The 26,935-nt window shown below is 50.7% G+C and overlaps 1 protein-coding gene across 6 annotated transcripts in view; it reads left to right on the top strand.

Annotated features, from left to right (window-relative positions):
• The first annotated feature begins 1,883 nt into the window (after nucleotides 1–1,883).
• Nucleotides 1,884–26,935, top strand: part of ABCB9 (ATP binding cassette subfamily B member 9) — a 45,454-nt gene continuing 20,402 nt past the window's right edge. Inside the window, exons 1-5 of one of the 6 annotated variants that reach the window (XM_074205486.1) lie at nucleotides 1,884–1,926; nucleotides 8,459–9,161; nucleotides 22,698–22,812; nucleotides 24,750–24,880; nucleotides 26,485–26,690. In XM_074205486.1, the coding sequence (XP_074061587.1) occupies nucleotides 8,561–9,161; nucleotides 22,698–22,812; nucleotides 24,750–24,880; nucleotides 26,485–26,690 (1,053 nt within the window). In that variant the 5' untranslated portion in view covers nucleotides 1,884–1,926; nucleotides 8,459–8,560. Of the gene's footprint in view, nucleotides 1,927–6,552; nucleotides 9,162–22,697; nucleotides 22,813–24,749; nucleotides 24,881–26,484; nucleotides 26,691–26,935 lie in introns of those variants that run through there. The other 5 variants (XM_074205487.1, XM_074205489.1, XM_074205485.1 and 2 more) reach the window with 5 other exon arrangements.

A 26,935-nucleotide genomic window follows, 5' to 3' on the forward strand; every position in this document is an offset into this window, starting at 1 on the left:
AGCATTAGCCTGCTGCAGGGGGCGGGGGTCACAGGCAGGTTCAGCTGTGGAGCCTGGACCCAGGCGCCCTCCATCCAGAAATAAACTGGCCTTCCCAACAGCAGAAGATGAAGATGCGGTTCTGCTGCCCCGGGGATTTAGATCTGAGCCCAGTAAGGCCTGGCTGGGCCCTCGGACTCCGTGCCTGGGTGATGCCCGGGTGTGTCAGGCTCCTACGGCAGCAGAGACCAAGTCTCCAGCCCCCCAGGCGGGGTTGCCCGGAAGGACCCGGACTTGCCCCGTCTGTTATTACCCTGGCCCCCTGGCCCGAGAGTAACTGAGCTCCCCCAGAGGTCCTTTAAAGTTTAAACAGCATCTCCATTCCAGGTGTTGGAGAGGGAGGATGGGTGTCCCTGGGGGGCAGCCCCTCTCATCAGGCCTCGAGGGAAGCCTGCCCCTGCGAGTGGAGCTCCCCATGGCCGCGGGTCAGACCTGTAAGTCAGGCGTCAGCAGGCATATATGAGGCGCCTGCTGTTTGTAGGAGGGGCAGCTCGGAGGCTTTGACTCTGAACCCCGCTGGGGTCCTTAAAGAAACCGTTGCCCGTTTCTGGGCCTCAGTTGTCCACCTTGTCAAATGATAGACCGGGCCTGGCTCTTCCAAGGAAGGCCGCTTCCCCTTCTGCGGACATCCTTTGGCCTGGAACTTTCTATGGGGAAGCGGGTGGGCTTCCCGCCCCCCTCCAGCCTTTCAGGGCGATGAAGGTGATCAGTCCGGGCATCGATCTGCGCCCCTGCACCCCGAGGCTGCGCCGGCCTGGGTCCCTTCTGCGGCCCCTCCCCCCGCAGGCCTTGACCTTCAGGGGCCCCTCGGCTCCCCCTCCCGCCCTCAGGCTGCTGCCCGGCTCAGCCCTGCAGGGCCCGGCCTCGGGGGGCAGGAGGGGCCCGAGGCTGCCTGCGGGGGCCAAGGCCGGCCGGGCCCAGTCCTCAGCCTCGGCTCTGTCTCTGCCCCCGGAGGCCCCGGCGGGGCTGGAAGGGGCTGCTGCCGCCTCCAGGCCGGGCACTGCCAGTGGTGGGGGGCCTCGGGGCGGCGGCGGGGGTCTCCACCACGAGGCCCCTGACGTCGGGGCCCGGATGGGGGCGTGGGGGAAGGGGCCCAGCTGTCCGCCACGTGCTGGTCCTGCCTCGCGCCAGTGGGCACCGCCCCCGGGAGGGCGGGGCGGGGGCGGAGCCGAGCACCAGGGGGAGGAGCCACGGGTGGGGGAGGGGCAGGCGGGGGCGCCTGGGACCCCTAGAGGCGGGGCCTCGCCACGGAGCCGGCCTTGGGGCCGGGGGCGGGGCCTGCTGGCCGGGGGCGGGGCCTGCGGGGCGGGGCGGGGCTACGTCAGCCCGCGGCCCCGCCTCCTCCGGGCGACCTTGCGGGACCCGCGGGCCGGGGGCGGGGCCTGCTGTCTGGGCGGGGCCTGCGGGCCGGGGCGGGGCCTGCGGGCCGGGGGCGGGGTCTGCGGGCCTGCGGGCCGGGGCGGGGCCTGATGGCTGGGCGGGACCTGAGGGCCGGGGGCGGGACCCGCGGGCCGGGGCGGGGCCTGCGGGCCGGGGGCGGGGTCTGCGGGCCGGGGGCGGGGTCTGCGGGCCTGCGGGCCGGGGCGGGGCCTGATGGCTGGGCGGGACCTGCGGGCCGGGGGCGGGGCCTGCGGGCCGGGGCGGGGCCTGCTGACTGGGCGGGGCCTGCGGGCCGGGGCGGGCCGGGGCGGGGCTACGTCAGCCCGCGGCCCCGCCTCCTCCGGGCGACCTTGCAGCGCTGCGGCGGCTCCGGGCTCCGGGCTCCGGGCTGCCAGGCGGGCTGCCAGGCGGGCGGCGGGCGGGGGCGCTGGGCCGTGGCTGCCCCCGAGCCGCGCCGGGCGGAGTGCGGCCCCGCGCCGGCCCGGGCCACCTGGCGCCAGGTGACAGGTAAGGCGGCGCTGCGGCGGCCGGGCGGCACCCACTGGCTGGGGGAGGGGGCGGGCGCCCCCGGACTCGGCTCCCCTCCGGGCGCTGGGGCTCCCCGCCCTGCCCGCGGGGGAGGGGCCGGGGCCCGCTGCGCCCCCATAACCTCCGGGGCCGCCCCCGCCTCCCTCTGCGGCGTCCGGGGCCTCTGTTAACCCTTGAGGCCCCGCAGCCCCGGGGGGCGCCGGGGGCGGGCAGGGGGTCCCCCGCCGCCTCCGGAGCTCCGGGCGCTTTGCGGCTCCGCTGCCTCCCCCCGGCCCTGCCCGGGGGCCGGAGCAGGAACGGGGCGCCGGGGGCCGAGGGGGCGCCGGGGGGCCAGGTTCGGCCTGTCTCCGGGCCTCAGTTTCCCCGTGTGTCAGAAGGGGAGGACTCGCCGCCCTGCGCTCCTAGTGGGCATTAGGCAGAGGAGGGCAGCTGATGAGCGGCATGCCAGGGCTGATGCTTGCCAGCAGCATAGCCTCAGGCCCCCTCCCAGGGCCCGGCCAGGGGTTCTTGGGACATGCCGCCTCCCAGGGGTGCTAAAGCAGCTCGGCTTCTGCTTGCCTCAGGCTGACCTAGATTGGCTTTCTGCCCTCTGGATAATGTCATCTGGGGACGCCGCACCTGGCCTAGACTCTGAAATGTCAGGAAATTAGAGTTTCCTGGGCCGGGCTGGTCTCTCAGATGCCCCTGGCAAGGGGGGGCAGGGAATCGGGGTCCAAATGGGTCTTTCCTCGTGTGGCTTCCTCCCGGAGTTAGGGCGTCTCGCCCATGCCGGGCTGGTGGGCCTGCAGATGCCAAGCTGCCTCTTGTCCAGGCCGCCCCGATCAAAAGCAGGGAAAGGACCCCCAGAACATGCCCCACATGTCTGCAGTCCCTGTTCCGCCTCGGCTGGCAGACTACTGGGACTCTTATCTGGTTCCCCTTGTGCTGTGTAATTTTTCCAAGAGGCTTAACCCGCTGGTGTTCCTTCTCTGTGGCAGCTTCACTGTTCTCTTCCCCCTGCCCCCAGGTGAGGCTGTCATGGAGAGGAACCCCCAAGCCTCAGGGCCAGGAGCTGGAAATCAGCCAGAAGGGAAGGAGAGGAGCAGGACCAGAGGACCTTATGGACCCAAAGGGCAAGAGGATTGGGGAGGGGGTTGCATTCCCTCTCTGCCTCCTCCCCACCAGGACAGAGACCCATCCCTTTTTGTCTCTGAATTTCAGGATCTTACGCCAGACCTGACACAGGGTGTGATTCATTTGAATGCAAAAATAGCAAACTGAGGCACAGAGGGAAAACCTGGGATAGGATTGTTCAAACTTCTGCTTCTTTGATTCATTTGAGGAATAACAACCATAACTAACATTTAAGTAATGCTTATTATGAGCCAGGTGCTGGGGAATTTATTCAAAGATAAAAAAAGAACAATCCCTGCCCTTAGGGAGTTTACCTTCTACTCATAGAGGAGCAGAGGTGGGGCCATTGAAAAAATACCCAGATAAACGTATTAGAATATAAAGTGTGATGGTGAAAAGGGCCTCCAAGGTGCTCTTTGGGGGTAAAAATGAGATCCTCTAATCCTAAGTGTATTATTGCTCCACCATGGAGGTCAGTAAGTGATCTGCTCAGGTCACGCAGATAGTAAGTGTCCAAGACAGGATTTGAACTCAGGTCTTCCAGACTCCAAGCGTGGGTCAGGGAAAGCTTATCAAAGAAAGCAGCAGCTGAGCTGGGACTTGATTCAGTCATCCATCCCCAGAGTTAAGACTTGTACAGACCCTGGAGGTTGGCAAAGGCCTTCCTATAAACCAGGGGTGGATATTTGTAATATCATTTGCCAGTTATATTTGGTCAGACATTTAATTAATTCACCCCTATAAAAAGCTCCTCGATTTATTGAATTTCGAGTCCTGTCTGCGGTTGCCATGGCAGCACCAGACCAAATGATTTTGTGGGCCTTGGGCCAGACGTTCCAGACCCCTGATATTGGATCCCCATTATAACCCTAGAAAGTGGGTGCAATTTTTCCCCTACATTTTATGAATCAAGGCTGAGGAAAAGAGACTAGGTCAGGGTCACCTAGCTGGGAGCTATCTGAGACAAGGCATTGCATTCTAGACCTGTAGTGGGAAATGAGAGCCCAGATTGCGAGAGTCAGAAGAGACTTCAGTGGCTGTCTGGTTCAAGTCCTATAAGAGAACCCCCACTCCCATATTAGCCAGGAGTCCCCTGCCTCTGCCAGAAGATTCCCAAGGAGGGGGAGCCCCCAAAGTGGCCCCTTCCAGCTTGGGGTCACTCTAATGATGACAAAGTTCTCCCAGATATGAAACCTCCATGGACTTTTTAAATCACTTCTATCCAGAGAAACTGGCCTTGCCCTCTGGGGCCCAGAAGAATGAGTCTGATCCCAGAAAGCTAGAATGCTGAGGCTGGGAAAGGGACCTCCCCCCCAGCTCTCCCTCTTGGAGCTCAGAGACCAGCTAGGAAGATGAGGTCTGCAGAAAGCTAACAACTCTTCCAAGGTCTCACAGTGCAGCAGGTCACACCATGCTCACCTAGGAGCCGGTAGGAACTGAGTTCAAATCCTCCCCTCACTTACCAGCTGTGTGGCATTATGGGACCAACTTCACAGGGCTAGAATGAGGATCCAGGGAGCTGATATATGTGTATCGATGTCTGCTCTAGGCTCTAAGAGACCCCCTCTGGGTCTAGGGGTGCTCCAAAGGGACTGGGGCATCTCTTCTCTAGTGCTCTCAGATTTGTGCTAAGTACTTACTTTTTACCTTATTGTTATTATCTCTCATTTTTCCTTCCTCCTCTCCCCTTACCGAGAGTAAGACGGAGATGGGCAGCACCTTAGGGCTGGCTGGGGGAGTGCAGGCCTCTACCTCTTGGCATTGATTTCACCTTTTAGAGGGGGTGCCCTGGCCAGGTGCCTTTTGGGGCCATTCATCACCACCAGGCTGTTCCACTCTTCCCCATGACTTTTTTTAACTGTGTCTTTGCTCTCCTGGGAGCTGTCCGTAACCTGACCTCTGCCGGGCAGACTCCGGTCAGACTCCGTTCAGACTTGGAGGTGATCCTGGTAGGACTGAAGAGTGTAGTACTACTAGGAATGAGATCTGGGTTCCTGGCCTGGTCTTGCCTAATCAAGTGATCTGAAGCCTCAGTTTCCTCCTCTATAAAATGAGGAGTTTAAACTAAAAAAAGGTAGATGTCAGAATGACTAGGCTTCAAACTCTGCCTCAGACACCAGTTGTGTGACCACAGACGAGTCAGAAATTCTCTGTACCTCATTTTGCTTATCTACAAAATGAGAGATGGTAGACTCTCTGAGGCCCCTTCCAGCTCTATCTCAAGTGAGGCAGACCTTACTGGCTCCTAGATAAGGATGCTTAATGAACTGTTTCTCTTGATTTCTCTTTCAATATAATCAGTTTGCTTTGTAATCCTGTGTATTTTATTTTGTGCATTTAAAAACATTCTGAAGAATCTAAGCTTCACCAGACTGACTACCCAGACAAAGGTTAAGGATCTTTTCTGTAGAGTCTGGAAGCCAGGACAGACCCCAGGTGGTCCAAGTGCCAGCTCTTTGGCCTGAATGGCCTCCTCACATCGCTTGGCGTGGCTCAGTAGATCTCCTTGGCCCTGGGGAAAAGAGGAATGGTTCTCTCTTCTTTCCAAAGAATGATTGGAGCCTAGGGGGCAAGAGCCCCTTCACCCATAGTGACTGAGGGAGCTGCTTCCTCCTTGGATGTCAGCCGGGAGGGGCTCGGCTGGGCTCCCTCCTCCTCTGGGCCCCAAGTTGGCGCTCACTCACATTCGCCAAGGGCTCTGCATTGCAGCAGGCTGAGGCTGCTCGGTCTAGGGCCAGAGGAGGAGCAGGTGGGGGTGGAGTTCTTTCCCCACCTTCTGCCTTTAATCCTCCCTTTTCCCTGGTCCAGGGCCCTCATGCAGTCCGGGCCTGGCCCTAGCCTTCTGGGAAGGCCCCAGAGGGAGAGATGCTGACTCAGGGACCTGCAGCCGACACCCCCGCCTGAGGCCCCACCCCCCCACCCAGTTTCAGAGAGCTGGTTCCAGGAGGGCAGGGTCCGAGCAGCACCACCTTGCCCATCCTCCCCATCCCTCCCCTACAGCCCTGGGCCAGGCTGCCCATCTCCTCCTGCCTCTCTGATCCCGGGAGGATCAGGTAGGAAGAAGAGAGCTGCCGTCTCTTGGCCCTGAGCTCGCACCTTTGTGGTCCTGCCCCGCTTATGCTCATAATGACTCCATCTTAGGTCTCAGTATTGGAGAACTGTGTGTGTGTTTGGGGGGGGGGTGCTTGCCGTCTTGAGTCTTCTGGCCCCTCCAGAGCAGGGAGATTTATTGGAGAGGGCTTTGTACTGACTTCTATGTAGCTGGGCGTCTTCTGGGTCTCAGGTGGGGAGATCATCGCATCATGTCCAGGACCTGGGTTTCTGAAGCTTTGGGGCAGTGAGTCTCACTGCAGGATCATGGTTAGAGGTGGCAGATGCAGCTGGGTCCTTGTGGAGCGGGGGTCGGTGGTAGGAAGGGGTGATGGCTGGAGAAGGGGGAAGGGTAGCTCTGGGGAAAGGAGCAGACATCCCAGAGCTGGGAAGAGCCACTGGGGATGGGATGACGCTGCAGAAAGACCCCAGAGCCAGACTTGGGAGCGGGAGGACTGGGTTTGAATCGGCCACTGACCTGGAAGGGCTGACTGTAGGGTCACTGGACCCAAGTTCATTTTCCAGGGCCCTGGCCTCAGTTCCCTCCTCTGGAGAAGGGTTAGATGGGTTGGCTTCTGAGTCTGTTGTTCTGCCCAGTTCCCATCAAGAAATATCCTCTTTCATTGAATTAGATAGCATTTATTTTGTAAAAACATATGAGGAATAGCATTTGTTAAGGGCCATGAGCCAAATCTCCAGCTGGAAATAGGAAAGCAAGAAGGAGGGAGGGATTCGAACGGGATCGGATTTGGGTTGGACTTAGTGTCTGTTTATAGAGCACGTGGAGGTTTGCAGAGCGCTTCACAAATATCTCCTGCCATTGTTACAGTAGCCTGGAGAAGGGTGGATGAGGAGACTGGGACAAACCAAGGGACAGTGACTTGCCCAGGGTCACACTGCCATTGCATATCTGAGTCTGGATTTGAACTCAGGTCTTCCTGACTCGGCACTACATCTTGTAGCTGCTTCTGAAATGAGTTGTCCATCCAGGCAGAGGCTTCAGAGGGGAACTAGATGTGTCCCTAGAAAAGGGGTATGTCCAGCCTTTCACAGCCCTCCCCCATTAGTGAGCTCATTGCATGCACAGGTGCTTAATCAATGCATATCGATTGATCGGTCACCACTCTGCTGGGGGCTTTGAAACAAGAAGCCTCTTAATGAGCTCTAAGAGCCCCCAGTACCACCCTGGCAGCAAGCCCCAATTAGTCAGGACCACTTCCTTGGTCACCCTTAGAGCTTCCCCCGACAGAGGATCTCTTTCCCCCCTCCTCCCCCAGAGCCTGGGGGGTGGGGGTTTCTAAACCACACTTCCTCCTACCCTGAAGCAGCTCCCCCCAGGGCAAAGGGGTGAAGGCCTTGGCTCCTGGTGGTTTAGAGTGGGGGGAAAAGTTGTAGAGAGGGGTTTGGAGGAGGAAGAAGTCAATAGGGTCATAGTCCAACCCCCTCCTTTTCCAGGTGAGAAAACTGAGGCCCCAGAAGTTAAGTGACTTGCCCAAGGTCACATGGGTGGTAAGTGAAGTTTCTAGCCTCCTCTGAAGGGAGGTTAAGTGCTTGGGGTTTCTTTCTCTCCGTGGGAGAGTCGGGAAGCCGGGGTGGCTGGTGACTCTGGGGTGTCTCTCCGGAAAATGCTGCAGGGAAAGGGACACAAGCTTTTGACCCAGGGACCTGGGTATGAATTGTGACTCTGACCTTGACTGACCTGTGCAGCCTCCAGGATGGGGGAGGGAGTGGATCAGAGTGGGGAGCTGGGAGACACCTCAGCGGCCAGGCCCAGCATCTCTCAGAGGAGGAAACGGTAGGCCAGGAACACTCAGAGGACCCTGAGCAAATCCTCTCCCTTCCTTGGGAAGGGAACTGAACTGGACCTTCCTCTGTGGTCTCTTCAGTCTTAGACCTACAGTCCCATCATCTCTGGGCCGCGGTGTCCATCGTTTATATCTAGGATGTTCAGTTGTTTGGCTGCTGGCTGTCCCATTAGAATGTGAGCTCTTTGAGGTCAGTTGGCAGGGGTGCCTAGCGTTAAAGTTAATGAGTGTTCATTAACTGTCTGATGGACTCTCAGCTGAGGGGGTTGGACTCCATTGTCTCTGAGACCGCTTCCAGCTCTGCATGGGTAATCCTGTAACTTCTGTAAATTGGCCTCAGAGATCCCCTCCACTCTGCTGTATGGTCCTCTGACTCCAGATTGAGCATCCGAGGATGAGGACTGACCAGGGATCAAAAACCCAGGGATTTACATAGGGAACGTTTGACTCCTCCCCCACATCACTTTCTCTGCGTCCTCCAACATCATCTTCTTGGCTTCCAGGTACTCCAATGTCCACCCAGAAGCGATGAACCTGTCTGCTCAGAGCTAAAGCTTTAGTCCCTTGCTAGGCCTCTTCTCTGCTGCCCCCCACTGCCCATCAGGATGAGGGCCTGGAAGGCCGTGGCCGTCACCGGGGCCTTCATGAGCATGGACGTGGGCATCACTACGGTGCTCTATGCCTTCAGTCATCGAGACCGGGGCGTGCTGCAGGACCTGAGAGATTTCAACATCTTCGACTCGGTGCTGGACCTCTGGGCTGCCTGCCTGTACCGGAGCTGCCTGCTCCTGGGGGCCACCATCGGTGTGGCCAAGAACAGCGCCTTGGGCCCTCGGCGGCTTCGGGCCTCCTGGACCTTCATCACCCTGGTGTGCCTCTTTGTGGGCATTTACAACATGGTGAAAATGCTTCTCTTCTCTGAGGTACGCAAGCCCATCCGGGACCCCTGGTTCTGGGGCCTCTTTGTCTGGACCTATGCCTCCATCGGGGCCACATTCTTCCTCTGGTGGCTGCTGTCCACTGTGCGGCCAGGCCACAGGGCCCTGGAGCCAGGGGCACCGGGCGAGGGCATGGGCTTCCCCACAGAGGGGCAGCCAAAGCAGGAGGAGGCTTCGGGGGCCACGCTGCAGAAACTTCTCTCCTACACTAAGCCTGACCTGGCCTTCCTGGTGGCTGCCTCTTTTTTCTTGGTGGTGGCAGCTCTTGGTGAGTAAGAGCATTTGGGAGCATGCTGGGGTACAAGGGATGGGTGCCGCCAAAAGGAGGAGTCCAATTGGGCAGGCCTCCTCATTGGAGAGAGGAAACAAAATCCATCTAATAAAAGATGCACTCGAGCAAAACCATTCCCTCATTGGCCACATTCAGAAGACATTTGTGTGTATGTATGTATGTATGTATGTATATTGTTTTGTACCCCGAATCCATTTCCATTTTTTCCAAAAGTAGGGTAGTATATTTCTTAATGAATCCTGTGTGGTTGGTCATTGCTCTGATCAGAGTTCTTACATCTTTCAACATTTTTATCTTTATAGTCACTTTTTAAAAAAAATCTATTTTTATTTTTTTAATCATCAAGAAATCTACCTTTTCTCCATTTCCCTCTCTTCCCTGCCTCTCCAAATGAAAAGAAAAATAAAATACTCATTATCAATATGTATTATCTCAAGCAAAGCAAATTGGTCATGTTCAAAAAAAAATTGTCTGATTCTGCACTCAGTCCTTCACTTCTCTATCCAGATGGATAGAAGAGCATATTTCATCATTCATCATCCTCTGAAATCTTGGTTGGTTATTGTATTGATCAGAGTACCTAATTCTTTCAAAACTGTCTGAACCATATTATTGTCATGTATATTATAGAAACTGTTCTGGTTCTGTTTACTTTGCTTTGCTTCAGTTCATATAAATCTTAACCCTTTTTTTGAAACCATCATTTTTTACAGCGTAATAGTATTCTATTCACATTCATCTTTACCATAACTTGTTTGGCCATTCCCTACTTGATGGGAAGCTTCTCAATTTCAAATTCTTTGACACTACAAAAAGAGTTTCTACACATATTTTTGTATATCCCTAGTTAGAGTTTGACCCTCTCCCTTCTCCTGTCAGTTTCCTTGTTTTGTGAAATGTATTTTCTACCTTATTCTGTATGTATATACATGTATTCATTTCTCCTTGACCAATTTAGACGAAAATGAGGTTCCAGTGACAGCCACTCCCTATCCCATACTCCTCCATTTTTGTCTAGATGTCTACTTTTGAACCATGATACTGTGGGATTAAATTTCCCTAACTTTACTTTCCCTCCCCTCTCTCACAGTGTCTTCTTTCTCTCACTTTCCATTCTCCTCTTAAGGTTACCAAGACAAAAACAGAACTGCTCCCAGGTCCTGTGTCTAATTAGACTTTCTCTGTGATCCCAGATGATAATAAGGATCAGAAGGGACTTGTGTGATTGCCTCATAATTTAATGTAACCAGTTTATCCTTATTTGATCTCTTATGAATGTGTTTATTTTTTTTTAATGTTTCTCTTGGCTCCTGTGTTTGAACTCCAAACTACAGAAAAAACCATCAAGAATGCTTAGAAGTCCTTTGATTCATTAAAGATCCATTTTCTCTCTTGTTGCATTATACTGAATTTTGCTGGGGAAGTTATTCCTGGCTGAAAGCCCAGATCTTTTGCTTTCTGGAATTATATATTCCAGGTTCTCTTTTCCTGAAATGTAGTGACTGCTAAATCTTGCATGTTCCTGACTATGACTGGTGGGATCCTCAGTACATAACTTCTTTCTTCCTGGCTACTGACAATTTTTTCTTTGACTTAGAAGTTCTGGGTTTGGACTATGATGTTCCTGGGAGATTTCATTTTGGGGTTTCATTCAAAGTAATTGGGGTTAAATGACTTGCCCAGGGTCACTTAGTATCTGAGGTCATATTTGAATTCAGGTCCTCCTGACTCAAGGGCTGGAGCTCTATTGACTGTGTGCTAACTAAGATCCCTCCTACTTGCTTCTGAACCCACTACTGTTCCTTGCCATAGGGTACCATCCTGGGCACAAGTACCCTCCTTAGTCCACCTTGAATCTGAGACTCTAAATTGAGTGGTGAACAACATAGCTACTCTTGATAAATGGTAGATTCTATTTCCACTTTGCTCCCCTGGTTTTAAGAAGTTTGGACAGTTTGTTTTTTAAGATTTCTTGAAAAATAATTTCTAGACTTTTTTGTCATGACATATGTAAAATCCAATCATACTTAATTTTTTTTCTTCTTGATCTGTTTTCTGGGTCAGTTGTCTTTGCTATGAGATATCTTCTATTTTCTTCTATTTTTTTTTTCAGATTTTTGACTTTTGTTATGTTGTCACATGGAGTCTTTGGTTCCTTTTTGGTCCATTCTAATTTTCAAGGAGTTTGTTGCTTTGGCAAAATTTTGTACCCCTTGCATCACACTGTTAATTTCCTTTCTAATTCTTTCATGGCTCTCATTTCTTTTCCAATTTTTTCTTCAAGTATTCTTATTTCATTGCCAAAAAATATTTTTTAACTCTTTTTTTTTTTTAAACTTCTGCTTGGTCTTTTCCAGGAATAGTGTTTCAGTTTGTTCCCAAGCTGTGTTTCCCTTTGAGGCTTTGCATGTAGATATTTTGGAGTCATTCTCTTCTTCTTTGTGACTAAGTTTCTTTGTCACCATTACAGTCCATTCTGGTGTCTGTTTTTTTTTTTTTTTTGTTTGTTTGCTCAGTTTTCCAACCTCCTTCCCGACTTCAGACTTACTGTTGGGGCTGGCCTCTGTGGCACTTTGAAAGGAAGGTCTGGGCTGGTGTTAAATGTTGTGTTATTCCAGGACTTCAGGAGCAGGCTGGTGGTCCCAGAATGGTTTGATCTCAGAAAATGTAGGGCTGTTGCTCCCTGGTAGGGGCCCTGCAAGTTCCTGACCTGGGTTTGGATCTGAGGAAGAGGAGATGCTAGGCCCAACTGGTCCCTTTCCTGCAGCCAGCAGGGAAGTTCTTTTAGTTCAGAGTGGTAGAACTGTAGCTTCCCCTTTGGTTTAAGCTTCCTGCTCAGGACTTGAAGCTGGAATAGAGACTGCTCTGCTGCTGCTTCTCTCTCTCTTAATAAAAGAAAGATTTTATTTATTTTGAATTTTATAATTTTCCCCCTAATCTTGCTTCCCTCCCCTGACCCCCCTCAGAAGGCAGTCTGTTACTCTTTACATCATTTCCATGGTATACGTTGATCTAAGTTGAAGGTGATGAGAGAGAAATCATACCCTTAAGGAAGAAAAAATAAAGTATGAGAGATAGCAAAATTACATAATAAGGTAACTTTTTTTTTTAAATTAAAGGTAATAGTCTTTAGTCTTTGTTCAAACTACACAATTCTTTCTCTGGATACAGATGGTATTCTCCATTGCAGATATACCAAAATTGTCCCTGATTGTTCCACTGATGGAATGAGCAAGTCCATCAAGGTTGATCATCACCCCCATGTTGCTGTTAAGAGTATACAATGCTCTTCTGGTTCTGCTCATCTTGCTCAGCATCAGTTCATGTAAATCCTTCTAGGCTTCTCTGAATTCCCATTCTCCCTGGTTTCTAATAGAACAATAGTGTTCCATGACATACATATACCACACTGTTAAGCCATTCCCCAATTAATGAACATTCACTCAATTTCCAATTCTTTGCTACCTCAAACAGGGCTGCTATGAATATTTTTATATAAGTGATATTTTTACCCCTTTTCAGAATATTTTCAGGGTTGCCTCTCTTTTTTTTTTGCAGGGAGGTGGTTGGGTTATTTTTTTGGGGGGGAGCGAAGAGGCAATTGAGATTAAGTGACCTGCCCAAGGTCACACAGCTGGGTAATTATTAAATGTCTGAGGATGTATTTGAACTTGGGTTCTCCTGACTCCAGAGCTAGTGCTCTATCCACTGAGGTAACTAGCTGCCCCCTGCTTGCTTCTAAACCCTTTACTGTTCCTTGCCATAGAGTGCCACCCCTGGGCACAAGTACCCTCCTTAGCCCATCTGAATCTCTAAACTGAGTGGTGGGTGACACAGCTACTACTTGATAAATATTCCTGTCACAGTGCCTCAGGATGGACCTGGGGCTAGTGGGCCTGGACTGGAGTGCTCCTGGTTAGACCCCAGTGTCTGCAGATCTCTGTCTGTCTTCCTAGGATGTCCTGGTGGGGCAGGTGCGGCACTGACTTTTTCTTGAGTGTCAGGATTCATTCTGGAGTGCTTTCTTCCTTTGCTTGGAGGAATTTGTTGAAGGGGGGGGGGTTCCCCACTTCCTGCTCCTCTGCCCTCCGGGCTCCTACCTCTCTACTTGTATTGAGCACCTACTCTTCAGTACTGTACCAAGGGTACAAGGACAAAGAGGGTGCTTCCATTCTAGGGGGCAGCATGGAGTGCCAAGTTAGCCTGGTGGCGTTGGGAAGCCCTGTATGTCTCTCTGGGCTCCTTTTCTAGTATTTGCTGGGAATCATATAGAAAAGCTGGACCTGGTGACAGCCTGTCGTGTTGCCATCCTCCCCAGAGGACCTGGGGGTGAATGTTGGCTTTCCTTCTTGTTGACTCTGTGGCCTTGGGCAAGTCAGCTCATTTTCCTCCTCTGCAAAATGGGGAGCTGGGACCTGACGACCTTCAAGGTCATTTTTGCACTCTAGATCAACTCTAGAACCTAGGCTAGAGTCTTATGGGAGTGAACAGAGACGGAACCCAGGAAAGGCCTAGGCTTTTCAGGAATCATTTATGAAAGGTTGGGCCACCATCAATAAATAAAAGATACACTTATTTAATAAATATTTGTTAATGGTCTACTGTCTGCTGGGAACTATTATGCTGGGGACACAGAGAAAAACGAAACAGCCCTGGCTAACCTCAAGGAGCTTACATTCTCCTGGGGAATACCAGTTGTGTATAGATCAAGAAATACAAGGTAAAATTGAGGAGGGGGAGAGAGGACTGACAACTTGGAGAAATCCAAATAGGCTTCTCAGAGGAAATGTTGTCTGAGCTGAGGCTGGCAGGATCCCAGGGGACTAGACCTAGACCTGGAAGGGGCCCCAGAGACCCTCTAGTCCAGCCCCATCCTGTCATGGATGACTTCTTCAGAATTTCACAGGTGAAGAATGACTGATAGGAAATAGGCCCCAGCTCCTCAGACGTTCAATCCCTTCTCTCTCCACTGGCCCAAGTTGCCTTAAAGGAAGCTAAGGAAGTCCCTAGTCCAGGCCAGCCATCATGTATTAGGTCTTACCAGGAACTCAAAAGAAAGAACTGTCTGCCCTTTGGAGGCTTCCATACCTCAGCGGAAGGTGGATAAGACCGGGAACCAATTAGTGACAGCTTACAGAGCTCCTGATGTCCACCTGCATCCTCACAACAGCCTGTGGGGAAGGTCCTGTTGTTATCCCCACTCTATAGATGAGGAAGCTGAGGCTCAGAAGGGTCTATCAGAGAGAGGCAAAGAGGGAGCCAGCCAGGAAGAGTTCTGACCATTCTCCACCTGGGCTAGGAGTGGACTCTGAGGCAACTGGCCCTCTCCCCAGGGGCAGCCCTCTGGCTTTATGACTGACTTGGCCTTGTGACCCTTCCAGTCATGAACACCTTGGACTCCTCACCATGACTCTGGGGGCACCATAGAGTAAGATTAACGGAGATAGTTGTTTAATTCTCCAGGGAAGGACACAAATCCTCTTGTATGAGAATACTAAAAAGAGTCTGGATTCCTGCTGTGTAGGGCCATCCCCGGGTGGGGGCCCCCTCAGCCAAAATTGCTTCCAACACGTATGTGATGATAGTCCATCAACAAACATTTCGTGGGGGTCTTCTTGCCCTCTCCATCATCCAGGATGCCAGGCCATCTGTGACTTTGACTCCACTCAACTGTCCAGTTGAGCTTCCTAAAGCACAAGGCTGACAATGTGCTCCAGGCCCCTTCAGCCACCTCCAGCGGCTCTCCTCAGGCCTCCAAATCTAGTACCAAACGCTGTTCTGCTTGCAGAGCCTCCATGGCCTGACCCCTTCCTCCCTTTCCAGACATCTCCCATCTCTCCGCGCTCCAGATCTCCCAGCTCCATCCCATCTGCCCATACCCCAGGCTGGGAAGGCTCTCCCTCTGCTCCATTTCTGCCTTCTCTGGCCAAAGCCTTTCCTAATTCCCCTTCATTCAAGGGCCTTCCCTCTGTTACTTATGTCTGGTTCATCCTGCTAAATCTTGTTTGTACACAGTTGGTTTTCATGCGGTCATCCCCATTGGAGTCGAAGCTCCCTGAGGGCCAGACCAGGGCTGTCCTTTGCTTTTCTTTGTAACTCCTGCATTTAGCTTAGTGCCTGGCAAACAGTAGGTGTTTAACAAATGCTTGTTGGTGTTTAGTAGATACCTAAGCTGACAAGTATTTATTAAGCACCTACAGTTCTTGGGAGCATCTCGAAGACTGAGTTAGAGCCCTTTAAATGGAATAAGTGAGTTCTATGTTTCCTTCATACTCTCTTTCTCTTTTTGTAAATCAAAGCTCTGCCCCCCCCCCCCCCCGGCCCAGATGTTGCTGGTGTTTATGCAGGTAACCTAGGCTCTCCTCACCATCTTAACCAGATGTCCTCCACCTCCTCTACTCCCTGGCTGCAGAGGATCCCAGGACAGCTTCTAGCTCTGTGACCTTGGGCGAGGCTCCGGTCTGCCTCTTTCTCTTTCTAGCTAATGAGGGGGCTGTTCCTCCTTGATCCAGCTCTCCTGTGCTGCCTCTGGGCACACTTTTCTTTGTCTCCATGTGTCTGTCTCTGTCTCTCTTTCTCCAGGGCCCCTCTGCTGATGCAGGTCCCACCACCTAGACTGGGGCATCACGATGGCCCCTTAGACAAAGTGATCCAATGTAGGACCAGCCTTGAGATAGAGCTGGAAGGGACCTCAGAGGCATCAACTCTCTCCTTTTACAGAGAAGGAAACTGAGGCCCCGGAGTTGAAGTCAGCCCGCCCCACCTGTCTCCCTGGGAGGCTCCTTACAGGCCCAGGCCCAGGCCTGACCCCCTTATCTGATTTCCAAGAGCCTGGTCAGTTGTTTCAGTTTCAGCCAGCACCCACCATCTCCCTCCCTCACATCCCTCATTAAGTCCCTTCTTGAGATCTGAGCCTTGGCTGGCCCTGAGCCCTTCTAAGCCCTGACATGCTCCTGTCTCCCTGTGGCCATATTGGGGCAGAGCTGGAGCTTGGCTGCCTCAGAAGGTGTTTGCAAGGCCTTGCATCTGAGCAGAGGCAGGTGGAGCCCCCCCTGTGCCCATTGCCCAGGGCTGGGGCTAGGGCAAGAGTGCCAGCAGAGGGCAGCAGAGACCATAAGGAAGTTTCCAAGCTCTCCAGACCTGAGGAGGTTCTCAGTCTGGGTGGGCATGATGCCAACTCCAGAAGATAGATCCTTTGAATTCAGAGACCCTAGCCCCTGCCCACTGGTATCTGGGAGAAATGGCACTCATTAGAAGTGCCTTGGTTGTGACATAATTAGTGCCAGTGCCCACTCCCCAGCTATAACTCCTTATAAAGAACATAGGACATCTAGAAGTGTGGCCAGCCAGCCAGCACCCCTCTGAGGAGGAGGAGGAGGAAGAAGGGAGGCAAGAAAAGGGGCTCTTAATATATGATCTCATCTGAGCTCTCACAGTAACCCTGTGAAGTAAGTCTTATCTTCATTTTACAAATGAGGAAACCAAGGTTCAGAGGCACTTAGGAGGTAGGCATTCCAAGACCAGATCTAGGTGTTGTTCAGCCTTTGATAGAATCCGATTCCTGGGCCCTCTTTCCCTTCTTACCATTTCTTCCTTCCTAACTCCCACCTGTTCTCCTACTCAAATCTGTAACACTTGGGCTTGGCTCTTCCCATAACTCTTGGTGGGGCCTTTAGTAAGATAGAGATGCTCTCACCCCTTCCCTGAACAGGCAGATGTGGAAAGCCAGACTTCATTCTTCTGGCCCAACCAGTCATTCATGTAGGAACAAAGGACTTGCAGCTCTCTCATATATGATTTAATACACAAAAGAGCTTAGATTTTAGCCATGTGGGGGACTTCCAGCATGAGAATTCTTTCTACCATTGAAAATTCCAACCCACCTATGGGAAAAGTAACTGATGGCATAGGCCATCAACCCAGAAATAAGGAGGATCTGAGGTCAAATCTGGCCTCAGAAACTTCCTAGCTCAGTTACCCTGGGCAAATCACTTCACCCTGTTTGCCTCAGTTTTCTCATCTATAAAATGGGCCAGAGAAGAAAATGGCAAGCCCAGTCTAAGATCTCTGCAAAGAAAACCTTAAGTGGAGTGACAAAGAGTCAGATAGGATAGGACAAACAATAAGAAAACAAAACTTAGGATTTTATTTTATTTTTAGATATTCTGATAACTGTATTTCAGTTGACTCAGTTTCCTTTGTCATCCTGTGCATTTATTTTTGTGCATATTCAAAAGTATGATCCTGAGAAGCGTTGAAGGGACACAGGAGACCCAAACTTGGTTGTGTAGACACAGGAGACCCAAACTTGGTCCTGCTGCATCCTAAGAGCATAGCTCTTAATGGAGTAAATATCCTTGGTATCTTCTCAATTACCAAATGATGCCACCCCGGCTCAGAGAAGTGACTTGTCTAAGATCACACAAGGAAGTAGCCATCAGGATCGAAACCCAAGTCTTCAGATTTCAAGTCCCACCCACTTCCTTCTGTACCAGGGCATGTCAGTCGGACTGCTCTGATAACCTGGCTTTCCTGGACCCTCACCAGTCATCATTTTTGGTGCTCTCCATGGCAGACCTGCAGAGCTCTGACATACCTTCTGGATCATCCTATAAAAAAAAGAATTCCCACTCCTTGGCAACTGGGCATTCACATTTGGTTTATGTTGAACAGTTCTATTATTCAGATTATTTAATAGATAATGTGATTTAACTGAGAGAAGACCCAGATTGGAATATTTTTGAGATCAGAGATTTAAGTAGGAAATGGTTCAACTCCCCTCATTGTACAGATGAGTAAAGTGAGGCCTAGAGAGACTAAGGAACTTACCCAAGAGACAACAGGTAATAAAAACTAGATTCAAATCCTGCCCTTAGTACTGGCTAGGTGACTCTGGGCTTAGTGAGTGCCTGACCTTATGTGCTTAATAAATATTTCATTCATTCATTTCATCCAAAAACAAGTCATTTGGCCTTTTCAAGCCCCCAAGCAGACTAAATTATAGACCACTTGTCTGTTTACATTGGTGGATGGAGTTTTCACAACAGGAGTTCCACTGATGAACTCAAAGGTGTGGGCCAAAAAAAAAAAACAACACAAAAACTAACCAGAAGAAAACACTCTGACCCGGCTGGATGTCCAATAGCTTTCTTTTCTTTTACTCCAAAGAAAGCGTAATTAGAGAGTGTGTCTCCTGAGGACAAAACCTTGCTTATCTCCATCCCTCAGCCTGTGGCCACTCACTTGTTGGATGTTCCCTGTTTGCCCATTTCCCGCTCCATCCAGAGCAGGTGGGAGAGACTAGGGTTTTCAGGGCAGGATTTTTTTATGGATGGTTTTTTGGGGGGGAAGGGGTACAACCTGTGTAACCTTAGGCAAGTCACTGGATGCTCTGGGACTCAGCTTCCCCCTCTGTAACATGAAGAGGTTGGACTGTATGGCCTCAGTTACAGATCCATGATCCTAGATTCTTCTGAGGACATTGGCAGTTCCCGGGTCAGAGTGCCAGTAGAGGGCAGCAGTGACCACAAGAAAGCCACCAAGCCCTCCCCCTGGCAGCTGGCCTGGCAACATTGACTGCCCAGGTCCGAGGAGACAACTTGGAGATCAGCTTGGTTAGACACGATGCCAGGCCAAGGAGACAACTCACAGGCACGGGAGAAATGTCGCCCCCTCAGAGGTGTCTGGGCTGCGATCCCTAGAATCTCTCAAGGAGAGTACAGGACATCTAGAAGGGTGGCCAACCAGCATCCCAGTCCTAGGCACTGTTGGGGGAGGTGGGGAAGGGAAACAAAACAAAGGAAGACAGTAGCTGACATTTCTTTAGTCGTTAAGATTGACAAAATACTTTTACATGTTATCTGTGCTTCTCACAACCACCCTGTAAAGAAGGTCTCATCTCCATTTTATAGATGAAGAAACTGAGGTTTCGTTCCAATGTCTTTCCCATGGTCACAGGGCTAATCAATGCTGACATCCAGGATTCAATTCATGTCTGAGGATAGAGGCTGTTTCTTTCTTGTCTTTATATCCTTAAGTCAGCAAGCATTTATTGAGAATTTATCATGTGCTAGGCACAGTGTTAAGCTCTGGGGAGAAGAGAAAGGCACTAGTAGGCCGTGCCCTCAGGAGGCGCTTAATAAATGTGCATTGATTGATTTCACACAGATCCTCTCCTCAGCTCCCCACTGTAAGCCCTTATTAAATGCCTCCTGCTATAGCCGCTCTCTGAACGCTGTTGAAGAGAACTGTCCCACCTTGGGGAGGTAAGCAAGGCAAGTGTTATAACCATTTTACAGATGAGAAGTGAGTGACCTGTCATACTGCTAGGTTTGACTGAGGTAGAGTTTGAAACTGGGCCTTTCTCCCTCAAGACCCTGCTGCCTGCCTCTGGGGAGCCTGCAGAAAGTACTTGGGGGGGGGGTGGCTTTGGATCTGGCCTTAAGCCAAAGAACAATTAGAAGAAAAGCCTCGCTGAGCCAGAAGTCCAGTGTCCTGGTCTCCTGTTAAAGGAGTAAACTCATTCCTGGGTGGTAAAGGGGTTGAGGATCAGTTTTGGAGTCTGGAAGATATATATGGATCGTGTCTTCCTGGGCAAGTCACTTCATTGCTTAGGACTCCCAAACGGTTCTCTGGGTCTCAGATTTGCAGATGAGTTGCCATCCTGCATGCGAGCAGGAAGTTTCCATACTTTGAAGTTCACTGCCTATTGAAATCAGATAGAGGGTCCTGGATGTAGCGCAGGGAGGGACTTCAGAGGCGATCTAACCCAGCCCCTCACTTTATAAATAGGGAAGTGAAAACTCCCCTGAGGAAGCAATTTGTTGGGGGGACAGTAGTAGAAAGAACATTGGCTTGGTCAGAGGATCTGGGTTCAAATCCTGTCTTGTGCTAACAAAATAGCTTAGTAGTCTTGGGAAAGTCACTTAACCCTATGAACACCCTAGTTTCCTTATCTGTCAAATGAAGGGCATAGACTAGATGCCTTAGAAGATCTCCTGGGGCAGCAAAGTAGTGCAGTGGATAGAGCACCGACCCTGGAGTCAAGAGGTTCTAAGTTCAAATCTGGCCTTAGACGCTTAATACTTACTAGTTGTGTGATGCTTCACCAAAAAAAAGTCTCATTACTTTAGATCTTTTTTTTAAAGTTTTTGCAAAGCAATGGGGTTAAGTGGCTCACCCAAGGCCACAGAGCTAGGTAGTTATTAAGCGTCTGAGATGGGATTTGAACTCAGGTCCTCCCGACTCCAGGGCCGGTGCTCTATCCACTGCACCACCTAGCCGCCTCCACTTTAGATCTTTGATCCTATAATATTTGACAATGATAATGAAAGCTAACACAGCATTTTAAGGGTTGTAAAGTGCTTTATATATATTTATTTCACTGACACAGCTCAAGAAAGTAGCTTCCAGGACATGTCAACAACCAATAAGCATGCATTCATCTCCTACTGTGTGCCAGACACTTTACTAAGCAATGAGGATACAAAGGCAAAAATATAATCTTTAAGAAGATTCTGTTCTAATAAGAGAAGCAACATGTGTGTAAGTGGGTACATACAATATACCTGCCTAGAAAGTGGGCCACTAGGTGACTGGCCTCAAAGCAGGAGGGCACATCTTCTTGAGTTCAAATCCTGCTTAAAGACACATGCTAGCTGTATGACCCTGGGTAAGTCATTTCAGACAGTCTGAAGAGTCAGACACAATTGAAACAACTGAACCATCAGCCTAGAGAGAAGGAAGATAGCCTTAGAGAGGGAGGCACTGGCAGCTGGGGGCAGCCAGAGAGACCTGCAGAAGGTGGCATTGCAGCAAGGGCTTGAGGGCATTCCAGACCCAGGGCACGGCCAGCCTGGGCAAAGGCATGAGTGGAGTCTGGTGGTGGCACCCAGGGTATGAGGGCTGGAAGTCAGTCTTAGACTTGCATTGGAATGATGGAGGAGACTAAGGCTGGGAAGATATTTTGGACTGGTTGTAAGGAACTTTTCTTGTCAGGCAGAGGAGGTTATATTGATCTTGGAGTGTGCTGAGGAGGGCAGTGCTTTGGGAAAGTAGAGGACGGATTGGTATGTTATCAGATACTTGTGGTGATGACTGAGGCCAGCCTCTTTACCTACCCCAAGATACTCCTTAACCAGTGGGGAGGTTTGCCCATTTGCCTCTGAGCCCTTGCTTTCCTGTAAAATAGGGATAATTAATACTCCTCTTACTTTCTGAGTCACAGGATCATTTAGAGAGAAAAGTTGCTTTGTAATCTGTACAATGCTATAGAAATGTGGGTTGTTAAATGCTCAGTTGAATGTGACTCAGTTCACCAAAATATTATCAATTGCCTGCTGTGATCCCAGTGACTAAACCCTAGAGACCCAGACCCCAAAATGAAAGCTAAATCCTGCCCTCAAGCATCTTCTATCATACTGCTTTGGAACCTGAGGAGGAAGAGAAACATCAACAGCCGGGGAAGCAGGGTGAGGGGCTTCCCAGAGGAGTGACCCCTGAACTGGGCTGTGAAGGCTTCTGAGGGCTGGAGGCATGGGGAATGGTGGAGGCAAATGCTTGGAGGTAGGCGATCAGGAAATAGCTGGTAGTGCAGTGGACTGGTGGGGGCAAGAGGACCATCCCCTCCTCTTAGGGAAGGGCAGAGTTCTTGCCTCCTGGGTAAATATGAGTTTTCTGGATACGCACAGAACAATTTAATGCTATTCAGATGAGTGCTGCAAGAATTACATCTGTTCACCTGCAGCCTTCAAAACCTTGGGCAAGAAATGCCCCCAATAGAGAAGGACTATACATACTATACATATACATATATATATATATATATATATATATATATATATATATATATAGAGAGAGAGAGAGAGAGAGAGAGAGAGAGAGAGAGAGAGAGAGAGAGAGAGAGAGAGAGCGCAGTGGGCAGAGAGCCAGCCTCAGAGTCCAGAGGGCTCAGGATCAAGTGTTGCTTCTGATACCTACTGGCTACAAGACCCTGGACAAGTCCCAACCTTCCCAGGTTCCCCTGTCAATACCTGAAGACTCAGTGTCATTAGAACTTTGTATACTGTTTGTGAAGCTCTTGGCACAGTGCTTAACTCAGAGTGGGTCTTTCATTAATCCTTATTCCCTTCCCTTCCTCAGAACAACTGCTGATCTATTGGTAGAGGGAATTTCCTTAGTGGGAATCATAGGATCTTAGAGAACATCAATTCCAACTCCCTCATTTACAGATTAGGAAACTAAGGCAGATAGAGATTAAGTGACTTTCAAAGAGTCACACAGCTAGTAAAGTGTCTGAGGTGGGATTTGAACCCGGGACTTCCCACTTCCAAATCCAAGTCCATTATATGAACTTGGGCATCTTATCTTACACTAAGGAAATTGAAGATCAAGATGACAAGGGGAAAAAAGTGCCTCTGGGGATGATGAGCATGATTGGTTGGCTTAAAAGCCCCTCTATCCTGCTCACCGTGAGGAGACTAGGCCTGTCTGACCATCCCCCTTTCCTGGCAGGAGAAACATTCCTTCCCTACTACACTGGCCGGGCCATCGATGGCATTGTCATCCAGAAGAGTATGGACCAGTTCTCTACAGCCGTGGTCATCATGTGCCTCCTCGCTATTGGCAGGTAGCTGGCTCCCCATCCAAGCCCACCCCATTTCCCAGAGGCCTCCCCTTTTTTTTTTTTTTTAGCATCAGACCCTAAGAGAAACCCTTTGATGGGGTCTCTATTGCCCAGACCTGATGTCAGATGGAGGGAGCCTGTTTTAAGAACTAACCCGTGACTTTAAAGTGGGTCCCTTCTGGATGAAGGAGTGAGAGGGGATGGGACTGGTGGGAAACAGGGGAGGAGCAAAATCCCACCATCGCTCACAGCTCAGATCAGGGGTTCTTAAGCTGGGTTCCATGAACGTATTTGTTTTTTAAATTTATTTTACCAGTGATATATAGAGACCATCTTCAACATTCATTTTTGTAAAGTTTTCTCCCTCCCACCCTAGGATAGCAAACAATCTGACATTATGCATATTCAGTCATGCTTGTGTTAAATAATTAGTCACATTGTGAAGGAAGAATCAGAACAAAAAGAGAAAAAGCCGTGAGAAGGGAAAAGCAAAAAAATGATAAAAGGTGAAGATCGTATTCTTTGCTCAGCATTCAGACTCCACAGGTTTTTTCCTGGATGTGAATGTCATTTTGCATTGCATTTAGAATTGTCTTTGATGGCTGTGTCATGAAAGGAGCGATGTCCACCATAATAGGCCATCGCACAGTGTTGCTGTTAAGGTGTACAATATACTTCTGGTCCTGCTCATTTCACCCAGCATCACATGAATTTGTTTATAAAAACATTTTGATAACTTTCAATGGAAGGACTTTCTTTTTTTAATCCTATATAATTTAAAAAAATTATTCAGAGAAGGAGCCCTTAGACTTCCCCAGAGTGACAAAGAGGGCCAGGACTCCAAAAGGTTAAGAATTCCCAGCTTAGACTCATTTCTAAAAATGACCACTTTCTGGGAGGTCCTAGTGAAGTCTTTCCTCATGGCCCATTCAGCAGGCGAGGCAGAAACTATTCCCAACTCCAGAATCCATGGTCCAGTTTGAGGCTAGACCCAGCCCACAGGGTTCTAGGCCATACTCATTCCTACTGGGAGTAGTCTGATGTGTCTCGGTCCAGGGGATCGAAGGAAGAACAGGCATGACCTGTGTCAACCTTTGGTGCTGGAATTAGAGCAGGACTGGACTGATAGCCCAGACTGAGCTCGGTCTGTTTTCATGTTGTGTTGTGGAGGAGTTGGCTTCTCCCTTTTTCCACCATCCTCACTCTCTCACTCCATCCTTGCATCCCTCCCCCTTTGCTTGAATTTCCTGGGGACAGAACAAGAAAGATATAATATTTCCTACAAAGTAATAGTTCTGAGGTTGGCCCTCTTTGGGTGCCACAGGACCTGGGTTCAGGTCCAAGACCTGCTCCTTCCCATTGGTACATGACTTTGGGCAAGTCACTTCTCTCTGGGTATCTGTTTTCTTATTTTTAATTATGAATACATTGGACCCAATGGCCTCTGACTGAGATCCTTTCAGACTCTATCTATAATCTCATGATCCCTCCAGCTTCCTTCCCATATGACTTTCCCAAAATATGGAATCCTGGACTTCCATTTCAGAGGACTAAGGTTCCAGCCCAATCCCTGCCACTCATTTCCTGCGTGATCTGGGGCAGATCATTCCTCTTTCATCTGTAGAATGAGCAGTTTGGACTAGGGGATCTCCATGATTCCTCTGTGTCTGTGATTTATGTGGACAGACAAGGAGACACAATTTGAGAGTTTTTTAGGGAAAGTGAGCAGACCAAGAAAGTCAAGAAGCATGGAGGGAGAGCCCAGTTGGGGGAGGATAGCTGCCTGGGCCTGCTTGGCCCCCTGGAATCTCCCAGCCTTGCCTGTGGGGAGTGGGGTGGGGGAAACACTCGCCTGGCCCCGCTCCCCTGCATCTTTGGGGTTTGCTGAAACTTGGTGTTGGATGGACATTTTTCCTTTAACATCTCTCATCTGCAATTAGCTCATTTGCCGCAGGTATTCGGGGCGGCATTTTTACACTCGTCTTTGCCAGACTCAACATCCGCCTCCGTAACTGCCTCTTCCGTTCCCTGGTGTCACAGGAGACAAGCTTCTTTGACGAGAACCGGACAGGTTGGTGCCCCCAGGGCCCTTGATTTCTTTTTTGGTCCCAGAGTCTGTCTGGAACGCCACGGACATATTAGTCACAAAACCAATATTTATGTGATGAGTGAATGGGTGAGGAGGACTGAAGGAATGAGGAAAGAAGGAATGTATGAATGAGGACTGAAGGAAGGAAGGAATGCTTGAGGAGGACAGAGGGAATGAGGGACCTGAGAGAATGAATGATTGAGGAGGAGAGAAGGAATGAGTGAATGAGGACTGAAGGAAGAAATGAATGAATGAGAAGGACTGAGGGAATGAATGAATGGCGAGACTGAGGGAATGAATGATTGAGGAGGAATGAATGAATGAGAACTGAAGGAATGAATGCATGCATGAGGAAGACTGAGGGAATGAAAGAATGAGGAGGGAATGAGGATAGAAGGAGTGATTGAATGAGGACTGAAGGAAGAAATGAATGAATGAGAAGGACTGAGGGAATGAATGAATAAGGAGGGCCGAGGGAATGAGTAAATGATCAGGAACGAATGAGTGAAGATGGATGAATGAATGAAGCAAGCCCCCTGCCCCAGCCTGCTCTCCAGGGCTGCCCTCAACTCTACCTGGCCCTCTCTTCCTTGGGTCCCCTTGGGTTCCCCTCCCCACAGGATGTAAGGAAGCATGCCCAGCCAGTCCCAGCTGCCATCTGGCCTTGGAGGTCTGGCCGGCTTGCTGAGGTTTTTGGTTACAACCTTAGGCCTAAGTTAGGGTAACTATGGGCTTCTGAGCATGCCTCCTGTGGTCATTCTTGGGGACCAGGGCCAGGACATCTCGCTCCTCCCCTCACTTCACATGTGGAGTGTGCAGAGCCCACACAAGAAGCATCCAGCAGTCTTTGTGGGGCAGGGGCAGGGGCCAACTCCCAGCAGAGCAGGTTCTGTCCTCAGGAACCTCAAACCCAGGGCCTCTGCTCTCCTTGGGAGGAATGGGTGGAAAACAGTAGCCCCTCACTAGGTGCCAGAGGGACCTCCCCTTTCAGGTCTTGGACAGAAAGTATATTTCAGTCTAATTGCCTTCCTTTGTAATCCTGTTTATTTTATTTTATGCATAAAATCCATGAGCCTGAGCAGGGGTCCAAGGTGCAGAGGGGCTTAGGGGTCCCTGCTGGAGAGGACAGTGAGTCACTCCCCATGTTCCCAAGTGGGGCGGGAGGATCACTTGCCTTGGAAGCGGTCTGGCCTTCTCTCGGCTCCTTGGAGAGGCCAGGGATAGGAGAGAGACCGAGGGCACGGGGGGCAAGAAGGACAGAGGCGCATTTGAGGGAAAATAAAGCCTCTATAGAACACGTGTATCCTTCTACCTTTGGCCCCCGGGCAGGGGGTGCTCTCCCCATTATAGATCTGCTTCTCCAGATAGGCTGGAAGCTCCGTAAAGGTTTGCCCTTACACCTCTGCACCCCCCACGGAGCCTGGCGCTAGTCAGTGCTCCTTATTTTGGGTTGTCTCTCATAAGGCATGAGGGGAGAGGGGTGCGAGACCACCTGGCTGAGAAAGCCCCTTAGTAGCCCCTCCCCTCCCTTTCCCACTGTCCGTCTCACTTGGCCACCGTGCAGAGCTGAGCTGCCTGTGTTCCAGGGGACCTCATCTCCCGCTTAACCTCGGACACCACCATGGTCAGTGATCTCGTCTCCCAGAACATCAACATCTTTCTCCGAAACACAGTCAAGGTCACCGGTGTCGTCATCTTCATGTTCAGCCTCTCTTGGCAGCTCTCCCTGGTCACCTTCATGGGCTTCCCCATCATCATGATGGTGTCAGACATCTACGGCAAGTACTACAAGGTAGGCCCCAGGCCCGGACCCTGGCCCGGCTCTCTCCGGGTGCTGGGCTTCTGCCCCGCTCTTCCCAGGTCCCACAAGATCCGGCCCTGACCCAGGCTCCCAGAGTAGGGGAAGGGGAGGAATGGCCAGCGAGCTTGTGGATGGGCTGGACCAGGTGGTCAGGGGGCTTCGCTGAGTTAACAGGACAAGTTTCTATTTTATACAAGAGCCACTGGCATCGGTTGAGTAGGAGAGTCCCACAGCCA

The sequence above is a fragment of the Macrotis lagotis genome, chromosome X, assembly GCF_037893015.1.
Source record: "Macrotis lagotis isolate mMagLag1 chromosome X, bilby.v1.9.chrom.fasta, whole genome shotgun sequence".
Lineage (NCBI taxonomy): Eukaryota > Metazoa > Chordata > Mammalia > Peramelemorphia > Peramelidae > Macrotis > Macrotis lagotis.